This window comes from Thalia democratica, chromosome 2 (assembly GCF_965202585.1).
Source record: "Thalia democratica chromosome 2, ktThaDemo2.hap1.1, whole genome shotgun sequence".
Lineage (NCBI taxonomy): Eukaryota > Metazoa > Chordata > Thaliacea > Salpida > Salpidae > Thalia > Thalia democratica.
In genome coordinates this window covers 27,931,987-27,944,792 of record NC_139166.1, presented here as the reverse complement: position 1 = coordinate 27,944,792, position 12,806 = coordinate 27,931,987, and the positions used below count along the sequence as shown (strand labels likewise).

General features: G+C 25.6%; 2 protein-coding genes across 2 annotated transcripts; both read left to right on the top strand.

Annotated features, from left to right (window-relative positions):
• Positions 1 to 655: 655 nt before the first annotated feature.
• On the top strand, positions 656 to 2,398 carry LOC145829358 (eukaryotic translation initiation factor 2 subunit 3-like). The gene has a single exon (XM_082937126.1). It carries the CDS (start codon positions 674 to 676, stop codon positions 2,051 to 2,053), a length of 1,380 nt encoding a protein of 459 aa, XP_082793252.1. The 5' UTR covers positions 656 to 673; the 3' UTR covers positions 2,054 to 2,398.
• Positions 2,399 to 2,429: 31 nt separating this feature from the next.
• On the top strand, positions 2,430 to 12,470 carry LOC145829359 (serine/arginine-rich splicing factor 3-like). The gene is made up of 5 exons (XM_082937127.1): positions 2,430 to 2,638; positions 3,963 to 4,082; positions 7,911 to 7,976; positions 10,018 to 10,086; positions 12,290 to 12,470. Exons 1-5 carry the CDS (start codon positions 2,451 to 2,453, stop codon positions 12,351 to 12,353), a joined length of 507 nt encoding a protein of 168 aa, XP_082793253.1. The 5' UTR covers positions 2,430 to 2,450; the 3' UTR covers positions 12,354 to 12,470.
• The last annotated feature ends 336 nt before the right edge of the window (positions 12,471 to 12,806 follow it).

The following is a 12,806-nucleotide window of genomic DNA, read 5'->3' as shown; positions in this document are numbered from 1 at the left end:
ACCATTACAATGTTTCACTCTTATATCAAATTATAGCAGATCATCAGTTGTTAAAATAATTCTAAAAATATTTTAAATAAATAAATGGAAGGTATTTAAAAAAAAAGTAAAACAAAACAATAAATAAATTTATAAAAAATACAGAAAAACTTATTTTTGTAAATGTCATATCAAAAAAATAAAGCAAATAACACTAATTGTTACTGTATTATTACCAAGTATAAAATGTTATAAACATAAAGTGCAAACATAAAGAATATAAATTAATCGTAGCAAGTTTTCTTATAATTTTGAAAAATTTGCTACTAATCATTCACATTCTACATTTAAAAGCAAACTTTTGAAAAAATAAAATTCAACTTACAAAATTCATTTCTTGTGTCTTTTCAAAAACTCTTTAGTTGATATTTTTTTTTGTAGTTTATCTTGAAAAAAATTGACTTTGTTATTGGCCATATACTTAATCTTTGCTAGTTTAATGTAAATTAATCATAATTCAATAACTTTACAAATAATTAGTACACAATAATTTTTTGAAAGTATTTATTTGAATCAAGTTTACTAAGGTTTCAAAATAACTAAGTATGTATTTGGTTTTATCTTGTTCAAAATATTGCATTTAATTATTATTAAGGCAATAAATTTTTTTAGATTTAAAAAATATAAATTAATTATGTCAAACAAAGTGGAATTAGCAAAACAAGATCTTGCAACTCTTGATGTAAAGAAACTGACACCTTTGACACCAGAAGTAATTAGCAGACAAGCCACCATTAATATTGGTACTATTGGTCATGTAGCTCATGGTAAATCCACTTTGGTAAAAGCCATTAGTGGTGTTCATACTGTTAGGTTTAAAAATGAGCTTCTCAGAAATATTACCATTAAGCTTGGTTATGCCAATGCTAAAATATACAAAGCAGAAGGGCCCCGTCCTGACTGCTACAGATCTGCATCTTCAGGTGAGGCTGACGAACTTCCTGCTGACTTTGAAGGAGCCACATCACCTTACAAGTTAGTCAGGCATGTTTCCTTTGTAGACTGCCCTGGTCACGACATTCTTATGGCAACAATGTTGAATGGAGCAGCTGTTATGGATGCAGCACTTTTGCTCATTGCTGGCAATGAAACATGTCCACAGCCTCAAACTTCTGAACATCTTGCTGCTATTGAAATTATGCAACTGAAGCATATAATTATACTGCAAAATAAAATTGATTTGGTAACTGAGCAACAAGCAAAAGAGCAGTATGAGTCTATTTTGTCTTTTGTAAGAGGTACTATTGCTGAAGGATCACCTATTGTACCTATTTCAGCCCAGCTCAAGTTTAACATTGAAGTAGTCTGTGAATACATAACTAAAAATATCCCAATCCCAAAAAGAGACTTCTTAAGTAAGCCAAGACTGATCATCATTAGATCCTTTGATGTTAATAAGCCAGGAGCAGAAGTCGAGGAACTAAAAGGAGGAGTAGCTGGAGGTTCAATCTTAAAAGGAGTGCTCAGAGTTGGACAAGAAATTGAAATCAGACCTGGAATAATCTCCCAAGATGCAAGGGGAACCCTCCAAGTTCGCCCTATTAGATCAAGGGTAATTAGTTTGTATGCTGAGCATAATGATCTTCAGTTTGCTGTACCTGGAGGTCTTATTGGTGTAGGTACTAGGATTGATCCAACTGTTTCTCGAGCTGACCGACTTTTGGGTCATGTTTTAGGTGAAGTTGACTCCCTTCCTGATATTTTCACTGAAATAGAAATTTCATATTTTTTGCTCAAAAGATTGTTGGGAGTTAAAACAGAAGAAAACAAAAAAGGAGCTAGAGTTCAAAAACTTGCTAAGGGTGAAGCATTGATGGTCAACATTGGATCACTTTCTTCTGGAGGAAGAGTCAATGCCATTAAAGCTGATCTTGCCAAAATCCAGCTTCATAGGCCAGTATGCACAGAAGTTGGTGAGAAAATTGCTCTAAGCAGAAGAGTGGAGAAACATTGGAGGCTCATTGGATGGGGTAGAATTCGCCGAGGAATCAGAATAGAGCCTGTGAGAGAATAGATAATTGTAGACAATATTCTTGGTCCCTTTAGCTTACTTGTTAATGTTTAGACAACTTTACTTTTAAGTGTGTAATAAATAAAATTTGGTGTTCAATTGAAAAATTTGCTGTTTTGAATTTATTTTTTCTATTTATTTGTAGTTAATTACAAAAGTTTGTGAAGGCACTACAGCTAACTAGGAATAATGTTTAATTAATATTTTGGAAATATACTTCTATTTATTGTCTTTAAGTTCAAATGCTAGTTTTCTATTAGTCTAATTCTAACTGATTATATTTTTTGTTTTATAACGATTAATTGATCTTGCACCAAAATGTATTTTTATTAACTTAACAATAAACAGTTTGTTAGATTAATATTTATATAAATTTATAGTAAAACATTTTAAATCAAAGATGACAAACATAAAAGTTTATGTGGGTAATTTGGGTAACAATGGTAGCAAGCATGAACTGGAAAGGGTGTTTGGTAAATATGGAGACTTGAAAAACGTTTGGGTTGCCAGAAACCCACCTGGTTTTGCGTTTGTTGAATTCGAAGATGAAAGGGATGCTCAGGATGCTGTTTCTGACCTTGATGGAAGGTAATTGTTTGTAAGATATTCCAAAAAATATTAAAATTAGGTAATAAAATAAATAAATATACAAATAACTATATTATAACTTTTAATACTTTGATGGTATAAAAAATATAGTAATATGTATTTTTAAGTTATTGAAATTATATAAATTCGAAATAAATAAAAACAAAATCTAGGTTATCAGATATTTTCTTAGACTAAGTCAATAATTTTTTTAAACTGAATCACATAGTGAACTGTTAGTAAATTAAAGATTTTTAAATTTAATAGTAGAAAGTTAGTGTTTTATTTTAAAATATTAAATCAATTGTTATTTTGAAGTAAATGCTTCAAAAAGGCAATAATGAGTGAGTCAAAGTAATTTTTTTAAACATCAATCTATAAAATATATTGTACAATATTATCATCTGCTGATACTTTTGTCTGCCACTGAATACTAAAAATTCAGATTAGGATTTTAAATTTAGATAAAAAATTGACTCTGTATTTTATGTAAAAGGTGTTAACTTAAAAAGCCAAAAATAAATATACTTAAGCTAATATTTTTTCTTTACTAATTTTAAGATCATTAAGTGTTTGGTATATTTTTATTTTTTATATTCTGGGAAAGTTTTATAATTTTTTTGTATTTTTATTTTCAAAACTATTAAATGTTTTAAAGTGCATGTTGTGAAAACTCAAGATCACAAGCTAAAAACTGTAGTAAAAAGCATACTACAAAAAAGATTCCAACAAATCATTTCTTTTTATAAAGAAACTTTAAACATAGCTGAATATGTGTCAAAATTAAGCCATGTTTTTAAAATTTAAAAGCTGCTCCTATAGTTTATACTAAGAAGTAGTAAATTATAGATTATCCTCATATGAGATTTTCTATAAAGCTTATAATTTAAGTGTTTTAAACTGTTTGTAGCAGCAATGTTTTTAAAAAAATTTTACTAGTATAAGTATTTGTTGAACTCATATGTTATATTATTCACTGTTGTTATCTCAAAAGGATCAACTTTTAATACTTTATTTCATGTTTTATTAACTGTGCTCATCATTTCCGTTTAAATATGTTTTATAATTTGTAGTTTTTGTTTAAGAATTTAAGTATTATAGCTGTGTGAACAATTCATCTCGTAGACTCAGCTATAAAACAGCTTGGACATCTTAAGTATATATTCTAATGGGTATACATTTACTCGGGGTTTAAACTAGAAAACCAGCTTAAATTGTATAAAACTAAAGAAGTTAATAAAGATTCGATTTTTCAAGTTTTTCCTCATTAAAAATTATACTATAGTGTGTTGAAGTATTTTAAATTTAAATGATAATTTTTCAGAACAATATGTGGAGTGAGAGCTCGTGTTGAGATGTCATCAGGAGCAAGGAGCAGAGGCGGTGACAGAAGAGGTGGTGGAAGGGACAGAGATGGTGGCAGGCCAAGATATGGCAGAGACAGGTAATAGTTTAAAGAATAAATAAAACTAGCATCAAGTAAAACTTGTTTGACTAATCTATTAAGTTGAATACTATGTAATAACATTAAACCTCTTTTGATAACAATTTATAACAACCTGATGCAAGTTTAACGTCTTTTCATTAATATGAATTAAAATTTGTCTTAGGTGTTCTCATTAAATATAAAAGTATTTTCATTTCTTATGTGGTTTTTTAACGTAAGTTGTTAAACTAAAATAAGTTTTTTAATTATTAATTTTTAAGTTTGACCATTAGGTTTTCACTAGGTTGGAAACATGCTGTTATAAAATTCTCTAAAATTCATTATTTTAGCATAAAAATGTCATGGAGTGACGTGATTATCAATTATATTTTTGTTTAAACACCAAATGGTCTTAAATCAAAATGGAATGAAAACCTGCTTTTTACCCGGGAAATTTCAAATTTTAAAAATCACTGTTTTTTGACACATTTTGTTTAAAACTATATAAATTATTTGAAAATGTGAAATGTTAAACAAGTCTAACTATAAAATTTAGATACTTTAAGTTACATGTTAATTTAAAAAGTTTTTAAATATTGTGACCAAGTGTGAGCAGTTTTTTAAGCTATGCTCACAAATTTAAACATATATTTTTTTGACTTATGCTAGTTTTTTTGCAAGAAACAATAGCAATCTTTCTTTGGTTCTATTACAATAATCACCAAAACAGCCTACCCACGGCGGACTTGAAACTATAGATATAAAAGTATCTATGTTGTCATACTCTTCTAAAATTAAATTGTAACTAATAGTATTTATACCTCAGATAAGTATACCTTGATTTCAAAATTAAATTACTAACCCTCTTAAACCAAAACTATTTTATGTTAAGGTTTTTGCAGCTTGTTATTTTTATACTTTTTTTTTAGTTTTGTTTAAAGCTAGAAAATAAAGTTGATTCGAATCATATTTTATTTACTTGTGTTTTCTATGACCGTGCATATTAGATATAAAATTGTTTTTGATTTGAAACAAAAAGAATTATAGGGCTTGTTAAATCTTAATAAATATGTAAATTTAATGTTGAAGGTTGCAAGTAAAAAGCGTTAACTTCTAGTTAAAAAAAAAATTGTTAATTAATTTATTTATATAATTGTGAAATTAGTAAGATATCAAATAAGGTTAGTTAGTTTATTTTTCATCGAAAATTTTTAAAAGTAATAAATTTAGAAATGTAGTGAATTCTAAAAATGAATTTCAAAAAAATTAAAGGTCGTGTTTTTTAATTGTCAATTATCTCGAAATTCTAAGATAATTATTACTTAATGAACTAAAGATTTTAAATATACAGAAATAATTTATATAGCAGTTTTAATTTTCACGTGGTTTGTTACGAAGAATATCAATTTTAACTTTACAACAACTTTGAAAACATCCTTTTTTTCAATAAAGAAATTTAAATGTACTTTTTCTCAAACTTAAAAATATCCCTTATGTGATTGTTATAGGTTTTAAAATCATGTAAGGAAAATCATAATATTAAGTACTTATTTCCAGATCTATAGTGATTCTAATCAACTGTACATACCTTTTTTTTTTACTATACGAATATAATCTTGAGAGAAAAGTTTTCTACCTTCATCGGCTTAATCGCTCACCTTTCAGAAAAAAAAAAAAATCCCCCTCAACAAATGTACTGTTAGCTGAAATAATCTTTCAAATGTAATTGAATCTTAAACTTTAAACATAAATGTAAATTTTGTAGTAATTTTATTTTAAATTAGACAATTCTAATACTTAGGGCAAGATAAACAATTCTAATTACTTAAAAACCAATTATTATATATCAAAAAAAAAACCAAAATAATAGTGTTTCAAAAATTTATGAACAGAAAACAAAATTGTGTTATTATTCAATAGTTTCTTGTGGACAGAAAATATTTTGAATGCATACTGATTTAGATGATTTTATCATGAATAACCAAATGAATGTTAATTTTGATTAAAAAAAAAAACTTTTCAAGGGTTTTATATTTGTAATATTTTTGGTACCTAAAACTTATCAGAGCTTTGCGCTAAATTTATACTATAGAAACTACAATTTAGAAGTAAAAAGGGGTCTAGCCTACCTTGAGAAACCCTGTTTTAGAGTTAGTCAGCCTGTTTTTTATTCAAAATACTGACAGTGGTTTGAAATAACAAAACATTGTATAGATTTTTAATAACTTGGTGGTATACTTATTTTTCCTTATACTTCTGCTTTATAATTGACAGGGTTGCCACTTTACCTGGAAACCTGGAAAAACCTGGAATTTGACAATTTAGGCAAAAAAACCTGGAATTTGAGAAATTATGAAAAAAAAACCTGGAATTTTGAACAAAAAACACTAAAAAAACCTGGAATTTTTAAAGTTTTCACATGTTCAATAGTAAAATTTCGATTTGACTCAAAAAATTTATCATATAAATAAAAAAATTTGTCATCATAAAAAACTTTTTTTTTATCATAAAACATATTTAAAGTAGCTTTACAGCATCAATTCAATGTTTTATACTATTTAACACAGTTTCTTACCTTGAACTTAACTTTTAAACTAAAAATAGACCCAAAAACAGACCCAAAAACGTGTACTTTTGAAAACCTGGAAAAAATCTTGAAAAAACGAGTGGCAACCCTGAATTGAACTATAAAATTTAGCTAAGTTTTATGCCTTGTGGTTAGGACCATTAGTTTGCTTTATAGCTTAGATTTGACACCATACTGGTAAAAAAATTGTGTAATTAACTTTATAGTGTAAAAAGTGAGTAAAAGCTATTTTTATAGAGTTTTTTTTAAAAACTAGTTTCATAGAAAATTTAATATCCAAACATTATTAATGCACACTGCACATACTGTGTGGGTTTGTGAAAAGTCTTATTTAATGTTTCTATGAATTGTCGATATTTACTAAATTTTATGTTCTGTAATGTTAGAAAAATAAAAAGCAATGTAAAAATATTAAGTTTTCAAAATGATTTATAATTTTTTAATTAATCTATCTTATTAATTTTTTTGATTACAAGTTGATACCAGATATTTTCAACTCTACCCTAAATTGGTGCTTATGTTGATTTTTCAGAAAAATACTATTTTTTACTTAAAAGATAATAGTCTATTGTGTATATTTTTTTCTCTTATACCCGTCATTAGTTTTGTTGTTAGATACTAACTATAAGAAATAGTTTTTTTTAATATTTCTTAAAGTTACTCATTTAACATAGTTACTATTTTTGAATATTTTTCAATTCAAACAGCTTTACTGTTTTTTCTAAGATGTGTTATAATAAAAGTACAAAAAAACATAATTAAAAATAATCGCGGTTAAATAAAAATCATAAACTTGTTGATGTGTCTGTTTAATTTTTTCAAGACCTTGAACTTAGATAATATTAGTTAATAGCATACTTACTAATTGGCTGTATATTTCTAGGATCTTCGTATTACACCTGTTTCAGCGACAACTCTTGAAACTTGTTACTTAATTTTTCACCGTAGCTACTAACTTGAAACGCCTTTTAATTTTGGAAACTTCAACTTTCTGCTGCTTTACTTGCACTACTACAATTTAAACACAACGTACTGTGCGCTTCAAATAACTTACTTAGAAACTCCAGAAAATAACTGTCAATTTTAATTAATGGCAACGTTCTACAAAGGTATAGTTTTTGAAAGTTTGAATCTAATATGTTGCCATAAAGAGACAATGATTTTCTTCTATGGAAATTTACTTGTGTTTGAAATTGAAATTTAATCTTGAAAATTATTAATTAATTTAGAATTAATCTTGATATTAAAATTAATCTTAGATCGCGCTCTCCAAGGAGAAAAAGGCTCTCCAGAAGTAGAAGCAGATCTCCTCGACAAAACAGAAGGTTTTTTTTTGATTTTTTTTAATATATACTTGTAAAAGTGTTCTTGTACTGTAGTAGTATTTATTTAGTTGGTTTTTGCCATGTTTTAATATAAGTTTTTAAATAATTTTTAGGATCTCTTATTTGATTTTAGATTATAGTGTTTTTAGTTTTCTAATTTAGAGTTTGTAGAATTGTGCATATTTTAAAATATGTTAGACCATAAAGTTTAAATATTAATTTACAACTTTCTAATCAAAATGTAAAATTTTAAACAGTTTTTTTTTACCTTTAACTTTTTTAAAGCTTGTTATTTATTCTTCAAGTTTTTTCCCTCATATATAATATGGGTTTGTATGTTTATTAGTGTGCATTTTAGTTTATATTCCTTTAAAAATACCTTCATACAAATAACTGTTCAAAATATAGTTTTAATTATTTGCTAACAAAAGATCCTAGTGAAGTAACTTCACTGGAATATAAATAAAAACAAGTTATACAGTAATCTTCCTTTATTCTACCAACATATGTTTCTGTGTGTCAACGAATCAACACACTTCAACTGGGTTCTGTAAAAAAATAATTACTGTAATGAGAGAATAGAAGCATAGAATAAAGTAGGTGTATACATGTTTTCATTAAAATAAGATATTTTCTACAGATAATAGTTATTAATGGGTAAAATACTTAAGATTAAATCCGACTGTTATAAAACTATATAATATTTATGATTATTAAGTCTAAAATAAGTAAAGTAAGCTAAATTACACTACAAAACAACAAATTATAATATAAACAAACAACTCACGTTAATGGGAAAGATAACTGATTCAAAATTTATGGTCGTTAACTAATGAAAAATAGATTCATTGCAACTAATAATTACGTCACAATGTAAACGAGGTTATTTAAACTATTTAATTTGTATTGCAAAGATCATTAATTTAGTTTTTATGTAATCTGTTATGAACAAAAATAAAACATTAACCATTAGATAGAGAATCGATTAAATTTAATAAAACTTAACGACGGTGAAGGCAATAAAAGTCACAGAAACTCGATGTAACATGTATATTATATATTGAATGTTTGTAATGATTGAATCAAAGTTATATAGAATTAGGAAGCAGATTTAGTTCAAATGTAAAAATCAAAAATGAAAAAATTAAACTTTAATAAAAAGCCAAAACACAAAAAAAAAAAAAAAATTATTGGGCTTACAATGTACTGACCGATAACTAATTTACAGCGACATATATAAAATCATAATGAACTAAATTAAATATATATTGTATTTTATAATTAATAAGATAAATAGTTAGTAAAGTAGGAGTCGGCTGTTTAATTTAAATATCTCTACAGATATTTTAAATATTTAATAAATAATTTGTGTTATATATGAAAGTTAAAAAAAATGTAAGTATAAACCTGCAGTAAAAACCTACTAGCTCTCTTGGGCGTAGTAGGTAAAAAAGCACGGTTAATCTGTGATTTGAATACAGGCTTCTAATTAAACTTGGAACTTAACATATAAAGGTGTGAAGAATTATAGTCGGAGGGTAAAGTGAATATATGAAATTTCAAAGAATAGAAAGTGACTTGTGTGAAATAGATATAAATAATAAATGAATAAAACTATATGTTACTTAGGATATATAATTATATTAATATATGTTAAGTGAATGTGTGTGTGTATGTGGATATTCACCTTCCACATACACACACACATTCACTTAACATATATTTTACACACACACATTCAGTATTTTAGTATTAGTATTTTACCCATTAATAACTATTATCTGTAGAAAATATCTTATTTTAATGAAAACATGTATACACCTACTTTATTCTATGCTTCTATTCTCTCATTACAGTAATTATTTTTTTACAGAACCCAGTTGAAGTGTGTTGATTCGTTGACACACAGAAACATATGTTGGTAGAATAAAAGAAGATTACTGTATAATTTGTTTTTATTTCATACAAATATATTTTTAACTTTTATTATGATAGTTGCTTATTTACCTATATGTAAATTAATACATATACCATTTTACAGTCTACCTTACAAGCGCTCTCGCAGTAGAAGTCCTTATAAGAAAAAAGATGAAAGTCTGTCTCCAAAAAGGTAAGATTTTTCTAGTTTGTTTGTAAATAAAAAAAATTTTGAGTATTTATATTTTTAACGTCACGTTTGTCATAATAATAGCTTTTATTTTCTATAAATGTTTTATTTTTATGATACTTAGTGTGTAAAAAGGTTTAAAGAATAGTCTATTACTTTTTGTCTAGTATGTTGAAGTAAAAATTCTTAAAGCAATATATAAATAATATAGAAATTCTTTATAAAAACCTATGGTGCTCAAATCTGCTGTGAAGCATAGTTGCACCAGGTATCAAGTTTGATAGCCGCTAGAAACTTTAAAGCAGATAGTAATAAATTAAGATTGTATAAATTTTGCATAATTAAAAGTTACCTGTTACTCTAATCGTCATGATAGACGCATAAGATAAAAGTAAAAAACATTTGTTATGCAACATATAGGTTCAACTTCAACTATGCTTTGGAGTTACTGATTAAATACAGGGTTGCCACTTTACCTGGAAAAACCTGGAATTCGACAATCTAGGCAAAAAAAACTTAAAAAAACCTGGAATTTTTAATAATTTTAACATTTTCAGTAGTAAAATTTCGATTTGACACAAAAAATATATCATATAAATAAGATTTTTTGTCATCATCTAAAATTTTTTTATTATAAAACTCATTTAATACAATATGCTTAACAGTATCTTTTTAATTTTTTATAATATTTAACACGGTTTCTTATATAGAAATTTGCTTAAAACTAAGAATAGACCCAAAAGTGTGTACTTTTAAAAACCTTGAAGAAATTTGGAAAACCTAGAAAAAATTTTGAAAAAACGAGTGGCAACCCTGTAAATAATTGTAGTTACACATAGCTTTGTTTATAGTTGTACAATGATCGATAAAAAAGCATAGATAACCACGAAAAAGCCAGCTGTTTATTTATTGAAAATATGTCTGAAGTTTTTGTGATTCGTATAAGGTTTCTTTGCTACATTGACTGTACCATTCTATCAAGTTGAAAGTCTATATTGCTGTATAAAAATCACGTTCAGCTTTTAAAGGATTTAAAAAAAGCAAGTAAATTTTTTGAGGAAGAAGTTTATATTTGCATAAAACTAATTTAAATTTATATATTATTTTTAAAGAGTATGCCAAATTTTCAAAAAAAAACGTAGTAGATAATTGATGGAAAGCTGTCATGCATAAATAGCTTTTGTTTATTAAAAGTTAAAACTTGTCAAGTATCAAATATTGATTTATAGTTTTTTTAAATACGTAGATAATTTAATAAACATCGTTATTAAAAGCTTAATATGCACTGCACAGTAAAATAATTTATGTGCACACTTCTTTACAAACTCAAGGAAACAGATCTTAAAGGGTTAAGATGTATAAAGTAAACTTGATGATAACTATATACAAGTTTATATAAGTAGTTTTTAAAGTTGATTTTTTTTTAAACCTTTCTTCTTAATTAATTTTAGTTTATATCTATTAAAATAGGTATTTATTTCTAAATGTGATTTATCCAAAAACATATAATGTATTGGTACTTATTTGAAAAATAATATCCTAAAAAGAATAAAAGTTACTTTTCTTTATGCAATAAAATTTTCGAACGATAATTGATTCTACACATTATGTTTTTACCCAATGGTAAAATATATATTTCTAAGAACCCTTTCTTAACTGCATAACATTAAAACTATACAGTTTTGTCAAAGATATAAAACTTAAATACTAAATAAATTTTAATGGTTTGTTTGTTTTTTTTAATATTTCTATATAACTTTGAAAGTACTATTAGAATAAAATTATTAGTTGAACTTAGTGTATAATAACTTTTTTTTATTAAATTTTAATTCTGTAAAAGGTGTTGATAACTCTTTAAAAGACCTTTGAGTGATTTAATATACTGAATTTAAAACATAGTTGAAATATTAAAATAATTTTTTAAGGTAATTCGTGTTAGCATTTAGACATATTATTAATAAGCTATATTAGCATCTTGTTTACTTTGTAAAAAAATCTAAATATAAAATTCCAATCGGTTATCTGATTGCTAAGAAAACATTAAAACAGTAGATTAGTTTATAACTGAGTGCTTATGCACATGTTTCCATTATTAGTTAGTACTATCTAAAATTCAAAAACTTACCGGTTAAGTCTTTTTTAATAATATTACGTATTTAAATTAAAGCATTTTAATTTTTTATATTTATATTAAAAACTAAAATAGGTCAAGGAGTAGGTCCGGAAGTTATGATCGATCAAACGGAAGAAACCGCAGCAACAGCAGATAATTTGTTTGTAATACTGAAAATAGTGTGTAGAGATAACTTTTATTATGATTTTAGATTAGTTACACAATTATATATTGTAAATTATTTTAAATGGCATTTTTAATAAAGTCGGTTTATTTAAAATGTTGACTATGCTTGTAAATTATTAGTTTTTTCAGAATTAATAGTAAAGTTTATTATATGATTTTAATACGATTAGACAATTTTTTAATGTATAGTTTTTAACATGTTATTTAACTAAAATGATATGAATAAATTGTTCAAATTTTAGTAAAATTAAGTTTGGAATTAGATTTCTACGATAGTTAGAAATAGTTCTGAAATCTTTTTAGTATCTTCGTGCTTTTTTAAGGATTAATGAAATTGATTATCTACAAATTAAATACATTTAGCTAGGCATATGTAAAAATAAGTATTTATGATTTTTAATTGAATATATAAGGATGAACTTTA

Coding starts and splice junctions, on each gene's coding strand:
- LOC145829358 (XM_082937126.1), top strand. CDS start 674: ATGTCAAACAAAGTGGAATTAGCAAAACAAGATCTTGCAACTCTTGAT.
- LOC145829359 (XM_082937127.1), top strand. CDS start 2,451: ATGACAAACATAAAAGTTTATGTGGGTAATTTGGGTAACAATGGTAGC. Junction 7,977..10,017: donor TCTCCTCGACAAAACAGAAG/GTTTTTTTTTGA, acceptor ACCATTTTACAG/TCTACCTTACAAGCGCTCTC. Junction 10,087..12,289: donor GAAAGTCTGTCTCCAAAAAG/GTAAGATTTTTC, acceptor AAACTAAAATAG/GTCAAGGAGTAGGTCCGGAA.